The 14163-nt window shown below is 34.8% G+C and overlaps 1 protein-coding gene across 15 annotated transcripts in view; it reads right to left on the bottom strand.

The window, feature by feature from the left end:
- LOC143229248 (POU domain, class 3, transcription factor 4-like) overlaps window positions 1-14163 on the bottom strand; it is a 299882-nt gene that overhangs the window by 206740 nt on the left and 78979 nt on the right. For 12 of the 15 annotated variants that reach the window (XM_076461327.1, XM_076461323.1, XM_076461325.1 and 9 more), the window contains exon 1: window positions 10780-12517. The exons of 1 other annotated variant lie outside the window; for it this stretch is intronic. In XM_076461327.1, the coding sequence (XP_076317442.1) occupies window positions 11104-12408 (1305 nt within the window). In that variant the 5' untranslated portion in view covers window positions 12409-12517 and the 3' untranslated portion in view covers window positions 10780-11103. Of the gene's footprint in view, window positions 1-2816; window positions 2875-10779; window positions 12518-14163 lie in introns of those variants that run through there. 2 more of the 15 variants (XM_076461324.1, XR_013015764.1) reach the window with 2 other exon arrangements.

Genomic DNA, 14163 nt, shown 5'->3' with positions numbered 1-14163 from the left:
TAACTCACTAGAAGATGGAAGATAGAAGTCTGAAGCATACGAGTAATTGAAAGATAAACGATGAACTACAGTACACGGTCACTCTCTCGAAAAATAAACGGTGCAATATATAACAGCTCCTTAGACAAAGGCTAATTTACAACTCAGAGTGTCTTCAAGATCGAGGACTGCAACAAGCAACTGATTCTCAAAGGCTAATTTATAACTCCAAGCATCTTCAAGAACGAGGACTTCCAAAACAAAAAGTATTCTTAGAGTAAGGCTAATTTACAACTCAGATTATCTTCAAGAGCCAGGACTACAACAAGCAACAGATTCTTAGACAAATGATTAATTATAACACACGCCATTTCACAAGGGCTGTAATTCTCATCAGCTTTCTGGTAAACGATGAACTATAATACACACCAGCTGCTTGACGGAACATAGATTGTAACACTCAACAGCTTCCTTAGCAAACACTGAACTATAACGATTCTCATCAGCTCACTCAAAGGATGAAGATAGAATACATTCATATTTTGTAGCTCTTCTGGAAGAACAAAGACTGTCATACACGCAGTATTTTTCAATAAACAAATACGAGTACTATAATACTTATATACATTTGTAAATACTTTATATGAATTTATATATAAATATAAACTTTTCTTAAGTTCCTGATTCCATTAAAGAGCATACGTAGATACAATTATTTGTAGCATACCAGAGACATACTTACCCTTGAGGTGATTCATGCCTTTTAGATTTGAAGTGCAGATTTTGAATGGAAGATTATATTAGACTGGAACTTAGTTTCATGTTTGACGTTATTTATTTATGTGACTAGCAATAAACAGACGCTACTATTTGCGAATGTATTAATGCTCTTCATATAAGTCCTGTGGTTTTTGTCTATGTCTTTAACAACAGATTGTCTATTCTTCCGTATGTGATATCATAATTACTTCTATCACTTTTAAAGTAAGTATTTAGTTTTAATTGCCAGTAATACTAAACTAAATATATATGTTTAGTAAATAATTAACAATCAATGTCCCCACTCCAACTTGTCCCTGATTTAGTAATATTTAAATAAATATCACACTAAATAATAGTACTAAACAGCTACATGCTAAACCCATCAAATTTAAGCTGAAGATACTTTAGTGCTGAAATTGAAAGTTCAATATCAGATTAGTACAGATTCCGGTTCGTCCATTAATATCAGTAGTTTCTGATTTAGTTTCATCAACAGTACATATATAAGTGAATACCCCAATAGCATTAAGCAATTAAAGTAAAGTACATAGTAAATAAATTAAGTTACTAAACTACCATACTGAATATTATTATTTGTTAAACTAGAGACACTCAAACTTGGCAAAATATTTAGTTTCGTTATATCGCAAAATATACAATATTTTTCGATGTTAAATCCTGTATAATATGCTAATCATAACGTTAAAAAAGTTGTATTATTATTTCGAATCAGTCTTTTAGCATCTAAAGTTTAGACAAGAATCATTTCCCATTTGATAAAAGTGAATATATAAAAATTTAATAATCTGAGTATTTATACAAAAGTACTTTTGTATATTCGGTACGTATACTCTAAATACTTTTAACGTAAACAATGATACAGTTGTTAACTTAAAAATATTAACAATAACAATAAATAATAATAAAATAAAAACTGAGCACATTGTTTTTACCACACAGTGTTAAAAGTAATCAGCCATATCCCACGCGACTGAATGTTTAAGAGCGTTAACATTTTAAAAATAACTGTCGGAAAGCAATCGCATTGTTGCGTATACAGACGCACGTGTTTGTGCATTTAGTAAACGAATTCAGATCTCTTCTGTATCAAAGCGTAGCATTTCATACCTTATACATTAATGTTATTTCAACTAAGCTTTACCGGGTAATTTCGAGATTCACTGACACGCACATAATTCATAAATAGGAAAATAATTGTTTCAGTGCCGTAGAAATGAACGTTATACGTATACCACATGACAATGTCAAAGAGGCCATTCTTCAAAACGTTTACTACTACGCATCATACACCGATAATATAGATTTTGAAGATGTAGACGATAATAAATAGGAAATTTCAAATCACAAATTACCAAAATCTCTCCTCAGTAACAACAGTTAGATAAATGCGGATTAGGTAAACATTTTAACAGTATTACGAAACAGTTGAGCCCAAGGTGCTACCCGAATGTAGGAAATACCACTATTATGACGTATTCATACTTAGTATTGGCTGGTGTTAGTGAACTATCCAGTCGGCTATATGTGTAAATAACCTTGTATTACGGAGCTACCAATGCACACTTTCTATCATCCGACGTAATGGATGATGTTCATCTGCGAACTGTTTGGTATACAATCTGTCAACATTCCGTCCATTTTCCGTGCAGCAGAACCATATTAAACTGTTCTTCAGTTGAATGTTGTGCTGTTATTTAGATGTGCTGGGAACAGCTGTGGCACAATGCTTGAGGTCTACTTTATTTTAATAATTTTTAACCTTTTGGACCTTTCAAAGGCGCAATGACCTACTACTACAAAATTGTATCAGGTTAGAATTTCAGTTTTCTACGGCGCAACTCAGTATACCAATAACTATTGTTCTTGAGTAGCGATAGTGATAATTCTTGGTTCGAAGTATTTCATCTATTATTGTCTACACTTTTGCTGTTGAAGGTTTGAGCACATCAAATATATTAAAAACAAATTCCGAAATATATGATCTTTAACATGCCCTAAATGACATTATCACAGAGTAGGACCACAACGTCTCATTCTGTACCACTAATAATTACTTTGTTTATGAAATATCTCTCTGTGGTCTAAGGATGTATTTTCTAGTTCAGTTTCAATCTGAAAAGATAACAAGAAAAACAAAAAGTGATAAAACAATAAACTGAAATATATCAGTTATGACATACAGTGGCAATAATATATTAACAATTATATACAATGATCATAAAACTTTAGCAGTCGCATACAGTGACAATAACATATTAGTGATAAGATACATTTATAATGATATGCTAATAATCAGGTATAGCGATAACAATTCGTCGGAAATCAATTAGAGTTATTACAATGTGTAAGTAACGACACACGGATAAGAATATTTCATTGGTTTGTGTATAAGCACACATTTGTGTGCGTGTACCTTTGATCTACATTAATACTAATTTCATATTCATATTTAACTATAAATATAGCAAGACTCACCTGCAAAAATGTAAAATAACGTGAAGCTACCTCGTCATCAAAGTTGAAAAGTTATATTTAAATGTTAACAACTTGATTAGTGTGATTAAAGGCAGGAATCTGTCTACAAAATACTTGCGTATGGTCACATTCTCCTTACTTAATTTTTAAATATATCATGACTAGTGTACAAATTCGTCGTTTAAACTTCTGTGATAATTTCACAGGATTTAATTTGTCCTATCCCTAAAAAAAAAAAAACATTAATAATTATATTTCAGCCTGCATTACTTCCTTATTTGTTGATTCATTTCTTAATGTTATATTCAGATGAAACATGATTTTAATTAAGTTTTTTTTTGCCTGAGAAGTAGGAAATCAATTATCAGTAAAAGTTGTATCTTTCTGCGCTGTGATTAAGATATTACAAGAATTAAATTCATGACAGTGAGTGTATGTAAACTAATTTAAGTATACTATTTTAAATGCTACTCTTTACTTCCTTTAAAGTTAGAAGTAATGGAATTCTTTGTTTTTAATATTTTACCTCTTCAGTGGAAGACTGTTTCACAACAGAATAATTTAATATGAGAAGTTTTTCATTTTTAATTAAAATATATACAGCAGTCCAGTTATGCAAGTAAAATGGGCTTAGCTGCTATAGAATAATAGAGATATTTCTATTCACAGTAATAAGCTGGTAAATTTGGAGCTTATAAAGAGTAATGAATTTTTACATATTTTCAGAAAATAATATCATTAAAGAAACAGTAATTTCAGATACTTTTATCCAAAATGTGAATAAAACAAAGTTATAATTAAAACTTAGAAGAAACACGTTAAGTGTTATTATATATTTTATTTTAACATATTCTAGCATAGCAGGTGTCTAGCTACTGGATAATTAGTGCAAAAACAACAACACTCGTTTGGTAGTCTAAGTCTGTTTGACCATTGACCTAGCAGTAGTCTTTGAAAGAAACTCAACCGATAATAGTAATATAAGAGAGGAAAAACCTGTTATGGGATTTTCCTACAGTATTACAAGAATTCTGCATGCCTCAAAACGGAAAAGTTATTGCACAGTATGTACAGTAAAAATTAACATTTGTCCTACCCTCCAGTAATACTAGAGTAATACTGTTTTACCTTAGCTACCACGACGAATGCTAGAGTTTTAACGAAGGTCTAAATACATAGAGGCATGGTAACGTTAAATATATGAATTTCAATTAATTTAATGACGTTTAGCACTCGAAACATTCAAAATGAGAAAAAATAATTGAACGAAAAAGAAATCTCTTATTCTTGATAACAACTACTACTGATATGGTCATTAGGATTTTCGTCCAACTGTTTGGGATTACGTTTAAGTTAAACAAAACATTTTTACATGTTTTAGTATATCAGTTAATACAAACCAATCGTCTTAACTACAAACTTTCATGAGGATTGTAGCTAAAATGTTAAATTGACTAAAATACTGTGTCATATTAAATTTAATTACAAACTTTATATTATTCGAGTCAGCACTAAAATATTTCAATTAAACGGAAATATATTTATTATATGTTGAAATGTTTAACTAAGTAAACAATTAACAAAGTTTAACATATTTTGACTTTAAATCTTATTTCTTTCACTTACTGTGCTGTTGTTGTTGTTTTGAAAATTTACTTCAAATCCATGCTTTAAGTAGTTCTTCGAATAGATTTTCTCATATCACATTTCAAATAGTTCTTCAATGTTCTGGTTTCAAAACAAATTATTGAATATTCTTCCACAGGATGCTATCTGCCATGCAGCTCAGCTAACCTTTAACCCTAAAACCGTACGCTACCGAGGTTTGAGTACGTTATATTAAAACTATTTTAAATATGTGAAGATCAACAAGTCACATGGCAGTTATAGCTGACTTAAATTTGCAGTGGAACGGCCTGTATCCGAACTACGTTAAGACATTTTAAAAATGTTCGTACATGATGATGGGAAAACTCATAAGTTCAACACATTAATTTAATACAAAAATACAAAACACTATACCAGAGTATTTTCGACACGTGACACTTTGTATCAGAGGAATTTCGTAGGTAGATGATGCCATCGAAAATTTACCGCTTTTGTAACAGTCCTTTCTGACGTAAAATATTCATACACACAAATCCAAGAGTTTGATTTTGAAGGCAAATATGTTTCTTATACTAAATGGCATTGAAAAAGCAAAAGAATATGTATCAACTTCGGTGCACAAGGACCACTCAGAAAGAGACTTGCAACAGTTTGTATCCTAGCCATGGTAAGCAAAAGTGCGGCGTTTTATAACATGTGAGGATGTACTAACCCCAAGATCAATGGCAATAGCTGTTTATGTGTCCCAAAAAATTGTACGCAAAGTAAACTATAGGGATCTCCGTCTGTAAACGAGGTCAATGTGTGAGGTCACAAAGATACGACTTCTAGTTATGCATTTCAATCGTCATATAAGTCAAGCAGCTGGAAAATGAAACAGTTGTTCTTACTATTTCATGCAAATGCAACACCTGTTGATTTGTATGCGATCGGAGTTTCAAGATATGAAATGAGAAGCCATCGTATTCGTACGCTTAATGGATTGTGAAAAGGCTGAAGAAAAGAGTAGTGTGCTTTGAATATGATAGCCTTACGACAGATTCTGACAAAGCCTAACTGGACGTGGCAACATTAACCGTAACGAGATAATAAGATTCCAACATCGTTTTAATGTAACATACTCAATTTCTGTATTAACTACTTTGTTTTTTTACTTAAAACCCATTTTGTTTGTTCAGTATACAAGTGAAGGTTTTCCCTCTGTTGTACAACCCAGTTTGTTTCTTTGTTCTACAATGCAGTTAGTTTCTCTAATTACACCCCTAATTGTTTTTTACCGTATAACATATTTCGTTTCTTTTCTCTACATGGAAAATTGTTGATATATCCTATAACACAATTTATTTCTCCGTTTTAAACCCCTGCTTGCTTCTTAAGCTTGGAACTACTAAGTGGTTTCAATGAACTTACTGTATATAAATAAACAACATTACAACATAAATACAGTTATAAATATACTTCTAATCTTTATTTATCGTCTTCTTCTTTGTGCTGTTGTATTGTATTAATCAAGTTGTGAATCCAAAGAAGTATAAAATATATTTGATAGTTCGAGAGTTAAAGGTATAACACAAAACGCTTTCCTATTTTCAGATCCACTTTGTTTGTCACCCTAAAACCTAACTTGTTTTTTCTTCTTCTTTTTAATGTCTAGTTTTTGTTTTTACTTGGCTACTCAAATTTATTTCTCTATTCCTCAACCCACCTTGTTTCTTTGCCATATAATAGGAGTTGATTTTCTAACCTACAACTTTGTTTTTGTTTTCTTCTTTTAACACATAACTTTTTAAGGTCTTCGTTGAAACACCTAAGCGAGACTTACAGCTGCACATAGACGCAGGTTGTAGTATGGCCTTCACGAATAACACATGTTGCAGAAGAAGCCCGATTTTTCACCTCACTTGGCGCTTTCCACTAGGTGGCTGTAAACCAAAACTCTGGCGTGGTTCATGACGGTAGTTGGCCGGGGCTAGCGGGCGGTCCGGTTGGGGAGAAAGAAGGGGGTCAAGGGGCCCGGGAAGAGGGACACGGGCACGAGCCTAAAGATTTCATAGAAAAGAATTCGCGATGTCTGTTACCTGTGTTCGACATTGGACGGTTCTTGTGAGAGAAATGGTTCATTGTGCGAGCCTGACATTTTGACACAGCATGTGTGGGGTGAGGTCTGATGGTCTGTTGTCCCACAAAGAAAAATGACCTTTTGATGATTTTTTTTTCTAGCGCTGTTTTAAAACAACATTAACAAAAACACTACGATAAAGCCACGTGTGTAACAATGATAAGTTTTATCTCTGCTTTGATCAATGTAAACGAAGAATAAATGGAATACGTTCTCAAAGATTAATACCAGTGTTATGAAATATTCTAATACTCTAAGGTTTAGTACAAGTATTTATGTTTAAACTTGATTACTGGAAGAAGTGTGGTCACAAATACTATACACTACATTACAGTAATTAGAAGTGATGTATACGTTTAAATTATCGATAAAGAAAATATAAATACAATGTCGTAGTATAAACTGTGTATTATAATAATTAACTCACTGTGTTAAGTATGTATATACATACAACGTGAGAGAGGATTATAGACTCTCCAGCTATAAGTCATATGTTGATAACATTTCTCCTCAACGTCCTAAGAGACTTTTGGCTTCATTTCAGCAAACACTGTGGGTGAACTTCCTTTTATACAGTACAGATATAAATACGCTTGCAAATTTTGATAAATTATAACGATCTAACGTATGTTTTTTTTACAATAGAACTCTGAGTATGCGTTAACCGCAATCTGCACTATTGCAGTTAGATTTATAACATCAAATCCCAAAACATGATTTTACTATGTGTTTATGCATATAAAGCTTGAAATCGTAACAGGGACCTTTTAGTGTCACATTTAACCCGTATAAATGAATAACTTAGAGCAAATATGCAGTGTATGTATCATGTGATTAAATCTAGGATTCTCCCCTGGTTTCGCAATTTATGTAGCAGAAGATCTCACCCCTTTGACTTCACAATTAAACGCACGTTTTAGCGTAACAAATTGTCATCAGTAAAGCTAGTGAGGCTTAAAAATCAGACTTTGGCAACTATTTACTTAAAAATAAACGAGGGGAAGGAGAAATGTAAAAATCACACGCATGCGAACAACTGCTAAATATACTTATTAAAACAGAAATATTATTTTCCCACTCTTCCTTTATCTTATTGTTATGTAATTCGTTGTTGATTTATGTGCAATGTCTGTAATTGGGGTTACAAAGCCACACAATGGGTTAACTGTGCTCTGCCCTTTGCGGTATCACATCCGGATTTTTAGTGTTACAAGCCCTCAGAACTGCCACTGAGCCATTAAAAGGCATTTATTAATGACTATTACATTTGTTGTTACGAGATTAAAATCTTCACAGTTTATTTCAGAAGCTTACATTAAAAATGCTTCAATGATACCACATTATTTAAAAATGTAACATCTACTTATTCTTAAAAAAAATATGTGAAATTTGATTGGGTAGAGAAAAATATTCACTCATCACGAGAAAACGATCTCACAGAACTTTCTATTTATTTTTATTTTTCACCAGTCACGCTCTACAACGATATACCAGCTAGGCACAATAGGGCCTCCTTATACATTAGTTAGACCTTGTATACACTTGTTGACAAAAATCATAACTCCCATTTCATATTGAAAATCAGTGTTAATTCAACTATAACAATTATAGCAGACTTCTGACTGTTTACGAGCAAAACTACTGGCCGGCTTTATTTCTATAGAAATGAGGTAAACAGACTTTGCTATTTTTTTTTCAAGAGTTATTAACCTTGGGTCAACAACAACAACAAAAACTTTTGAACGAAAACACTTTTTGTCACAAAAAAATCCTGATTTCACAATTTGTATGAAATACCATTAGAACTGAAAAAAACATTACAGTTTAATGAAAAATAATAAAAAACATCAGTTTCAAATACAGACGCCTAATACCACATAAAACGAACCAAAGACAGAAATTCGATATAAACATAGTTTGTGTTTAAGATACACTGGCATCAACTTGTTAAAATACGGGCATAAAAACAAAATTACGTTAAATGAGCTGATATAATCATTGTTTTTTGGATGAAAAAATGCATAATTTACGTTTCGGATGAACTTGTACCATTAACCGTTTTTTTTATCAAAAAGTATCCACCAAAAATGTGTGTATTTTAGGGAAATGTTTTGACAAAACTTTAACAACGTATTTTCTAGAACTAGGTAATTCTAAATAGATGAAATGTAAAAACACATTTCAACGACAACAATAATAAAAAAAACCGCTAAAAGACCCTGATAAATTGTTTTAAAACATAAAATGAACGTTATTCAAGTTACCAGCTGTTTAAGACTGCGTCAGCAAAAAAGTAAACATTGACAGTGGAATACTGTACGGTTTTGAGACTAAAATGAAAACCACTGAAAACGTTATTTTTCTCCGTTGGTAACTTTGAAAATAACTAAACATTAAGTGACAAAATTTATCATTTCATAATGAATAACAAGTATTTTTAAATAGCGTACTAAATGAATATCTTAAAGACACTTTGAGTATCGTAATTTTATTTTAGAATGACAGGGAATGAACTAGCAAGACAGCCCCTGAGTTGGTATTTAGTCTTTCGGCCTGTCAGAAATGTAGTAGTGTGTGATATTTATGTAAAGAGCTTGGATGGTATTATAAGTTCAGTGAATATCTACAGCAGCTATACCTCAAATAGTTAAATTAGATTTTGTAATGCTACCCAGTAGTTCAATTCAATGGAAATATAGAGCATTCTAAGAATTGTATAATAATTAGATAGCTAATTGGATAGGTTATAGTAAATTTATCCACACAAATGATTTAAGTGTTAAAAAAAACACAAAAAACGTAAAGAGCAGGTACAAGAGAGTATGTAAAACTACTTATGTAGAGTTAACGCATTTTAAACAGCTATTGTTACATAAAATGTTGGAGCTTTTATTGTCTTCCATTTATTAATCTGGTCAATAAATATTATATGAAACAGTAACTATACAGCTTGTTATAACACAACTGACTTAAATAATAAACGAAAGAGACAATACACAAAAACAAACGTACTTGCAGACATAGTGTGCAATGCACCCCTAACTAAAGTTACCCAGAGACACACGTATTAAAGTTTCACGATGTTAGAAATTTTGATTCAAAAAAGTTTGTAACGAAAGAGCCCAACACTAGGAAGGGTGAGAATCTATCTACCTAACAAGGATCATTTCACGTCACCTGCATCTTGAAAACATTTGCCCTAGTTGTTTTCGGACTTTGTCGCAGCTTCTGGACTTTTGGAAACTATCTCATAGCGCATGCTATATAAGGAAACCGTAACAAGTGATTTATGTGAATGCAAAATCAGTTTAGTAAATTATTTCTGTTTACTTTCAGCATCAGGTCAAATGCTGCGCGATTTCGAAAACGTTTCAACAGGACATATTAAGTTGGTTTAATTTTTCTTAATAAAAACATAATTAAGATCCATTTTATGGGACTTTTAAAAAAGAGAGTAAAAGCAATTGATGATATCAGATGTAGCTCAATTTATTTAATGATATTAATGTTCGTTAAAAAGATCATTCCTGCAGTTAACGTTGAACTAAACAAAACAGCATTTAATATTATTACATTACGTTTTCCAGGAAGTTGTATTGGAAATTTATTAAAGATGATAAACGTTTTCGTGTTGTTGTTTTTTTTTAAGTTAAACACATATCTCATATCGTACAAAATAATTATATCTGATTTTTACTACAACAGTTCCTGAGGGCCAGAGTAACTTGAAAACATGCGACCAATACTCATTGGTGCCCTGAGCTATAGGCTTAACCCCAAAAAGTCTTAGATTTAGAAATAATAGAAAGTCCTACCTTCACCCCTTATCCTTCCCGGTATTCGAGCTGCGACTAGTATCGGCGTGCCCTGTTTAGCTACAAATGAACCCCAACAATGACAACAGTCATGTCCATTAATTTACATCGTTCACAGTTACTGTTCGACATGACTGTTTTAAATCTACAGACTACATCTGAAGTTCACTATGTACAAATCTGTCTTTTTCTGAGCAGAAGATCTCAGGTTCATTGGATTGCACGAGGCTTTATACACATCCACACACGCACACTAATGACAAACGAACTGATAGGCTAATAAAATTTTACACTGGCGCTCAATACTGGCTGCGAATCCGTTGGTCAGTGAGCGGTCAGCGATTGTCCTACTGTGTGAATCGAATGGCTAGTTGAATGAGGAGTCGGAGAATGGAGCATGGGTGGACTGTGAGAGTGGTTATGAAGGTGAACCGGACTGCCACCATGAATACCACCATCTCTGTGCCCCATCAACATTTCAGTGTTACTGTTGGTAGAAGTAGTCACCGAGCCAGTTCTGTTGGTTAGGTTGTTCGGACCCATGGATGTTACAGGAGGGGTCATTCTTTTCTCCTTCTGACGACGATTACAAAACCAAACTCGGACAACCTCTTTTTCTATCTGCAGACTGTCAGCAAGGGCGGAGATCTCTTGAGCCGAGGGTTTGGGCTGTTTGTGAAAGTGACTTTCTAACGCACTTTTCACAGACACCTCGATGCTCGTTCGTTTTTTTCTTTTCCGACCCTGAGCGGCGATCTTGTCGATGGACGTCGGCGATCCCGTAGTGCAGTCCGCCTCTTCCAACCATTTGGCTAGTAAAGGCTTTAACTTACACATATTCTTGAAGCTGAGCTGCAAAGCTTCGAACCTGCAAATTGTAGTCTGACTGAAAACGTTACCGTAAAGCGTGCCGAGTGCCAGCCCAACGTCTGCCTGCGTGAAGCCTAGCTTGATCCGGCGTTGTTTAAATTGTTTAGCAAAGCTTTCTAGGTCGTCCGATGAGGGTGGTGGTGTCTCGATTAAACCAGGTTCGTCACTGTCTGGGTGCATTCGGTGGTGTCCGTTGTCGTGGTGATGAAGAGGGTGGTGTAACTGAGGGAACTGTTCTCCTGCGAGATGTTGTGGAACCTCCCTCATTGCAGGGTGGATCTGCACCCCGCCATGGGTCATCATTCCATTCATGGCGTATGCTGGGTGTTGAAGGGGTGAGGAGCCGTTGGTTGATGGCGACATGTTAGCCATGTGCTGGCCCGCTAGGGAGGACGGGTGCCAGGGTGTCATATGCTGCGGCGGACGGTGGTGGGTCAAGGAACCATGGTGTAGCTCTGATCCTGAGTGATGCGGTGGTTTGATGTCCTGCGAATGCAGTCCGTGATGGTGCATGTTGGACGGCCAGCCCGAGGGATCACTGTGATGGGGTAGGCTAACCCATTGATGGTGGGACCCGAGAGCATGTCCGTTTGGACCCTGGTGCTGCGGTGGCATGTACTTCATTTCTGTAGGCTCCCTCACGTAGCCGCCTTGGGAGCTGGCCACTTGCATTTCTCTGCTGCTGCTAAAGCCGTGTGTGTTCGTAAGAGGTTCCACGTTACTTGTGGCGTCGAATGGATTGGACGTACTGGTAGCCATGCTTCGAGAGACATGGGTCCTGCTGATCTGACTTGCAAAACCAGGCCCGTCCTATGCGTTCTGCATTGCTGACAAGTTGGCCTCGCTTTAGACCGCCAGCTCACCATCATGGCGCTGATAGATAGCTTTCTATCTTTGGTGCTTATTGGCCAACGCTATGATGACGAAGGCGCAAAGGCGAGGCGTCACACAAAGCATTTCGGCTTGAGAGCCTATTGGTCGTGACGTCAATACGATGAAGCCATGCAGTGAAACATTGGAGTATCACGAGGTTCGCTTGTTCGAATACGTGCCACCTTACCCAAGGGGACACGGGAGTCCCCCAAGAGGTCGAGGTGTCGCCGTTGTCAAACCTCTAGACTCGGGGCGGAGCCATAGTAGGAGGCGGGAAATATCTTCAGTCATCAGAGCAATTGATGATACACTACTGTCGGAGTCCTTCTAGCCAAACAGCACATAAGAGTCACCGTTACCTGACAGCAACACGCTTTCCTGACAGTGAGCGGACTATTTTGTTTCAGGATCTTAGTTTGTCCATCTATGTATGTTAGCTAAAATCCCAATCCTGGCACTTTACATTCTGTTGATACGTAATATTTCAATTTAAATACAAGATCACACAATCAGTGCTGATATACGTACTGTTAGTTCGGAGCATTACAACCTAGAAATGATATGGAAAAGTAAAGACGCTCAGTAACTCCTGTATAAAGTGAGACATGTTCCAACTGAGAGACATCCAATAACGTAAACTTTACTGAGACGTACAGCAAAGGAGAGACAAGAAACGTGAAACTTGATGTAAACAAATAAATAAGAAATTAAGAGAGAAGAAAACAAATAGTAATCCGTAAGCTAAGAGTTAAAAATAGACAAAACGTCAAGAAGCGTATTTGTTAAAATACACAAAGGATAAAAATAACATACGCGGAAAACTTTACGTTTTGAGACAAACAGAATTAGCAAGAGAGATAAAATTCCTTGAGGCTAGAGTAAAAAATACAGAGGAATAAAAACTATAGAAATATTCAACAGGACAGAAACTAACAATTTGACGGTATGTCTGCGAACTTGCAACTCTGGAAACCGGGTTTCGATACCGGTGGCTGGCAGAGCACAGATATCCCATTTGATAACTCTGTGCTTGACATCAGACAAACTAGAAACAATCTAATGATGTTGGGAAATTGGAAAATCTTAATATTCCTAAAGTTTAACGAATATTGTAACAATCTAATACCTACCCTCATGCTATCAAAGTGAGTCAATAACATTAGTAACGTAATACTTTCGATAATGTTATCAAAGAGAACCAATGTCAATACGTTGTATCTGAAAACTTTATCAAAGGGAGCCAGTGATAATATGTCGATACTTTTGTCAAAGTAAGCTAATAGCAATAGTATAATACCTTTCATAACGTTAACAAAACGAACCAAAAATAATATTTTTATGTGTAACTTGACAAAGAAATCAATGTGAACTGATAGAAAAATTCTATTGGTTATCTCTGAAAGTAGCGATTTGAGTCAACGAGTTATACTTGCATTTTCCCATAATAGTGTGAGATCAAAATCAATAAAAATAAATGAGATGTCCAAAAAATAATGTTTTGAACAGTGAAAATCATGTTGATAATACCAGTTCAACTTGCTAAAGCAACGAAAAATAAAAACTGTCTCTGGTGTCAGTTTATGTTACGCTTCTCTTCTACTTGGGTTCATAAAGAGTTTTGACCTATGTAAATTTATTTCA

Source organism: Tachypleus tridentatus, chromosome 10, assembly GCF_004210375.1.
Source record: "Tachypleus tridentatus isolate NWPU-2018 chromosome 10, ASM421037v1, whole genome shotgun sequence".
Lineage (NCBI taxonomy): Eukaryota > Metazoa > Arthropoda > Merostomata > Xiphosura > Limulidae > Tachypleus > Tachypleus tridentatus.
The sequence above is the reverse complement of the archived record's forward strand: the minus strand, read 5'-3'. Positions and strand labels throughout refer to the sequence as shown.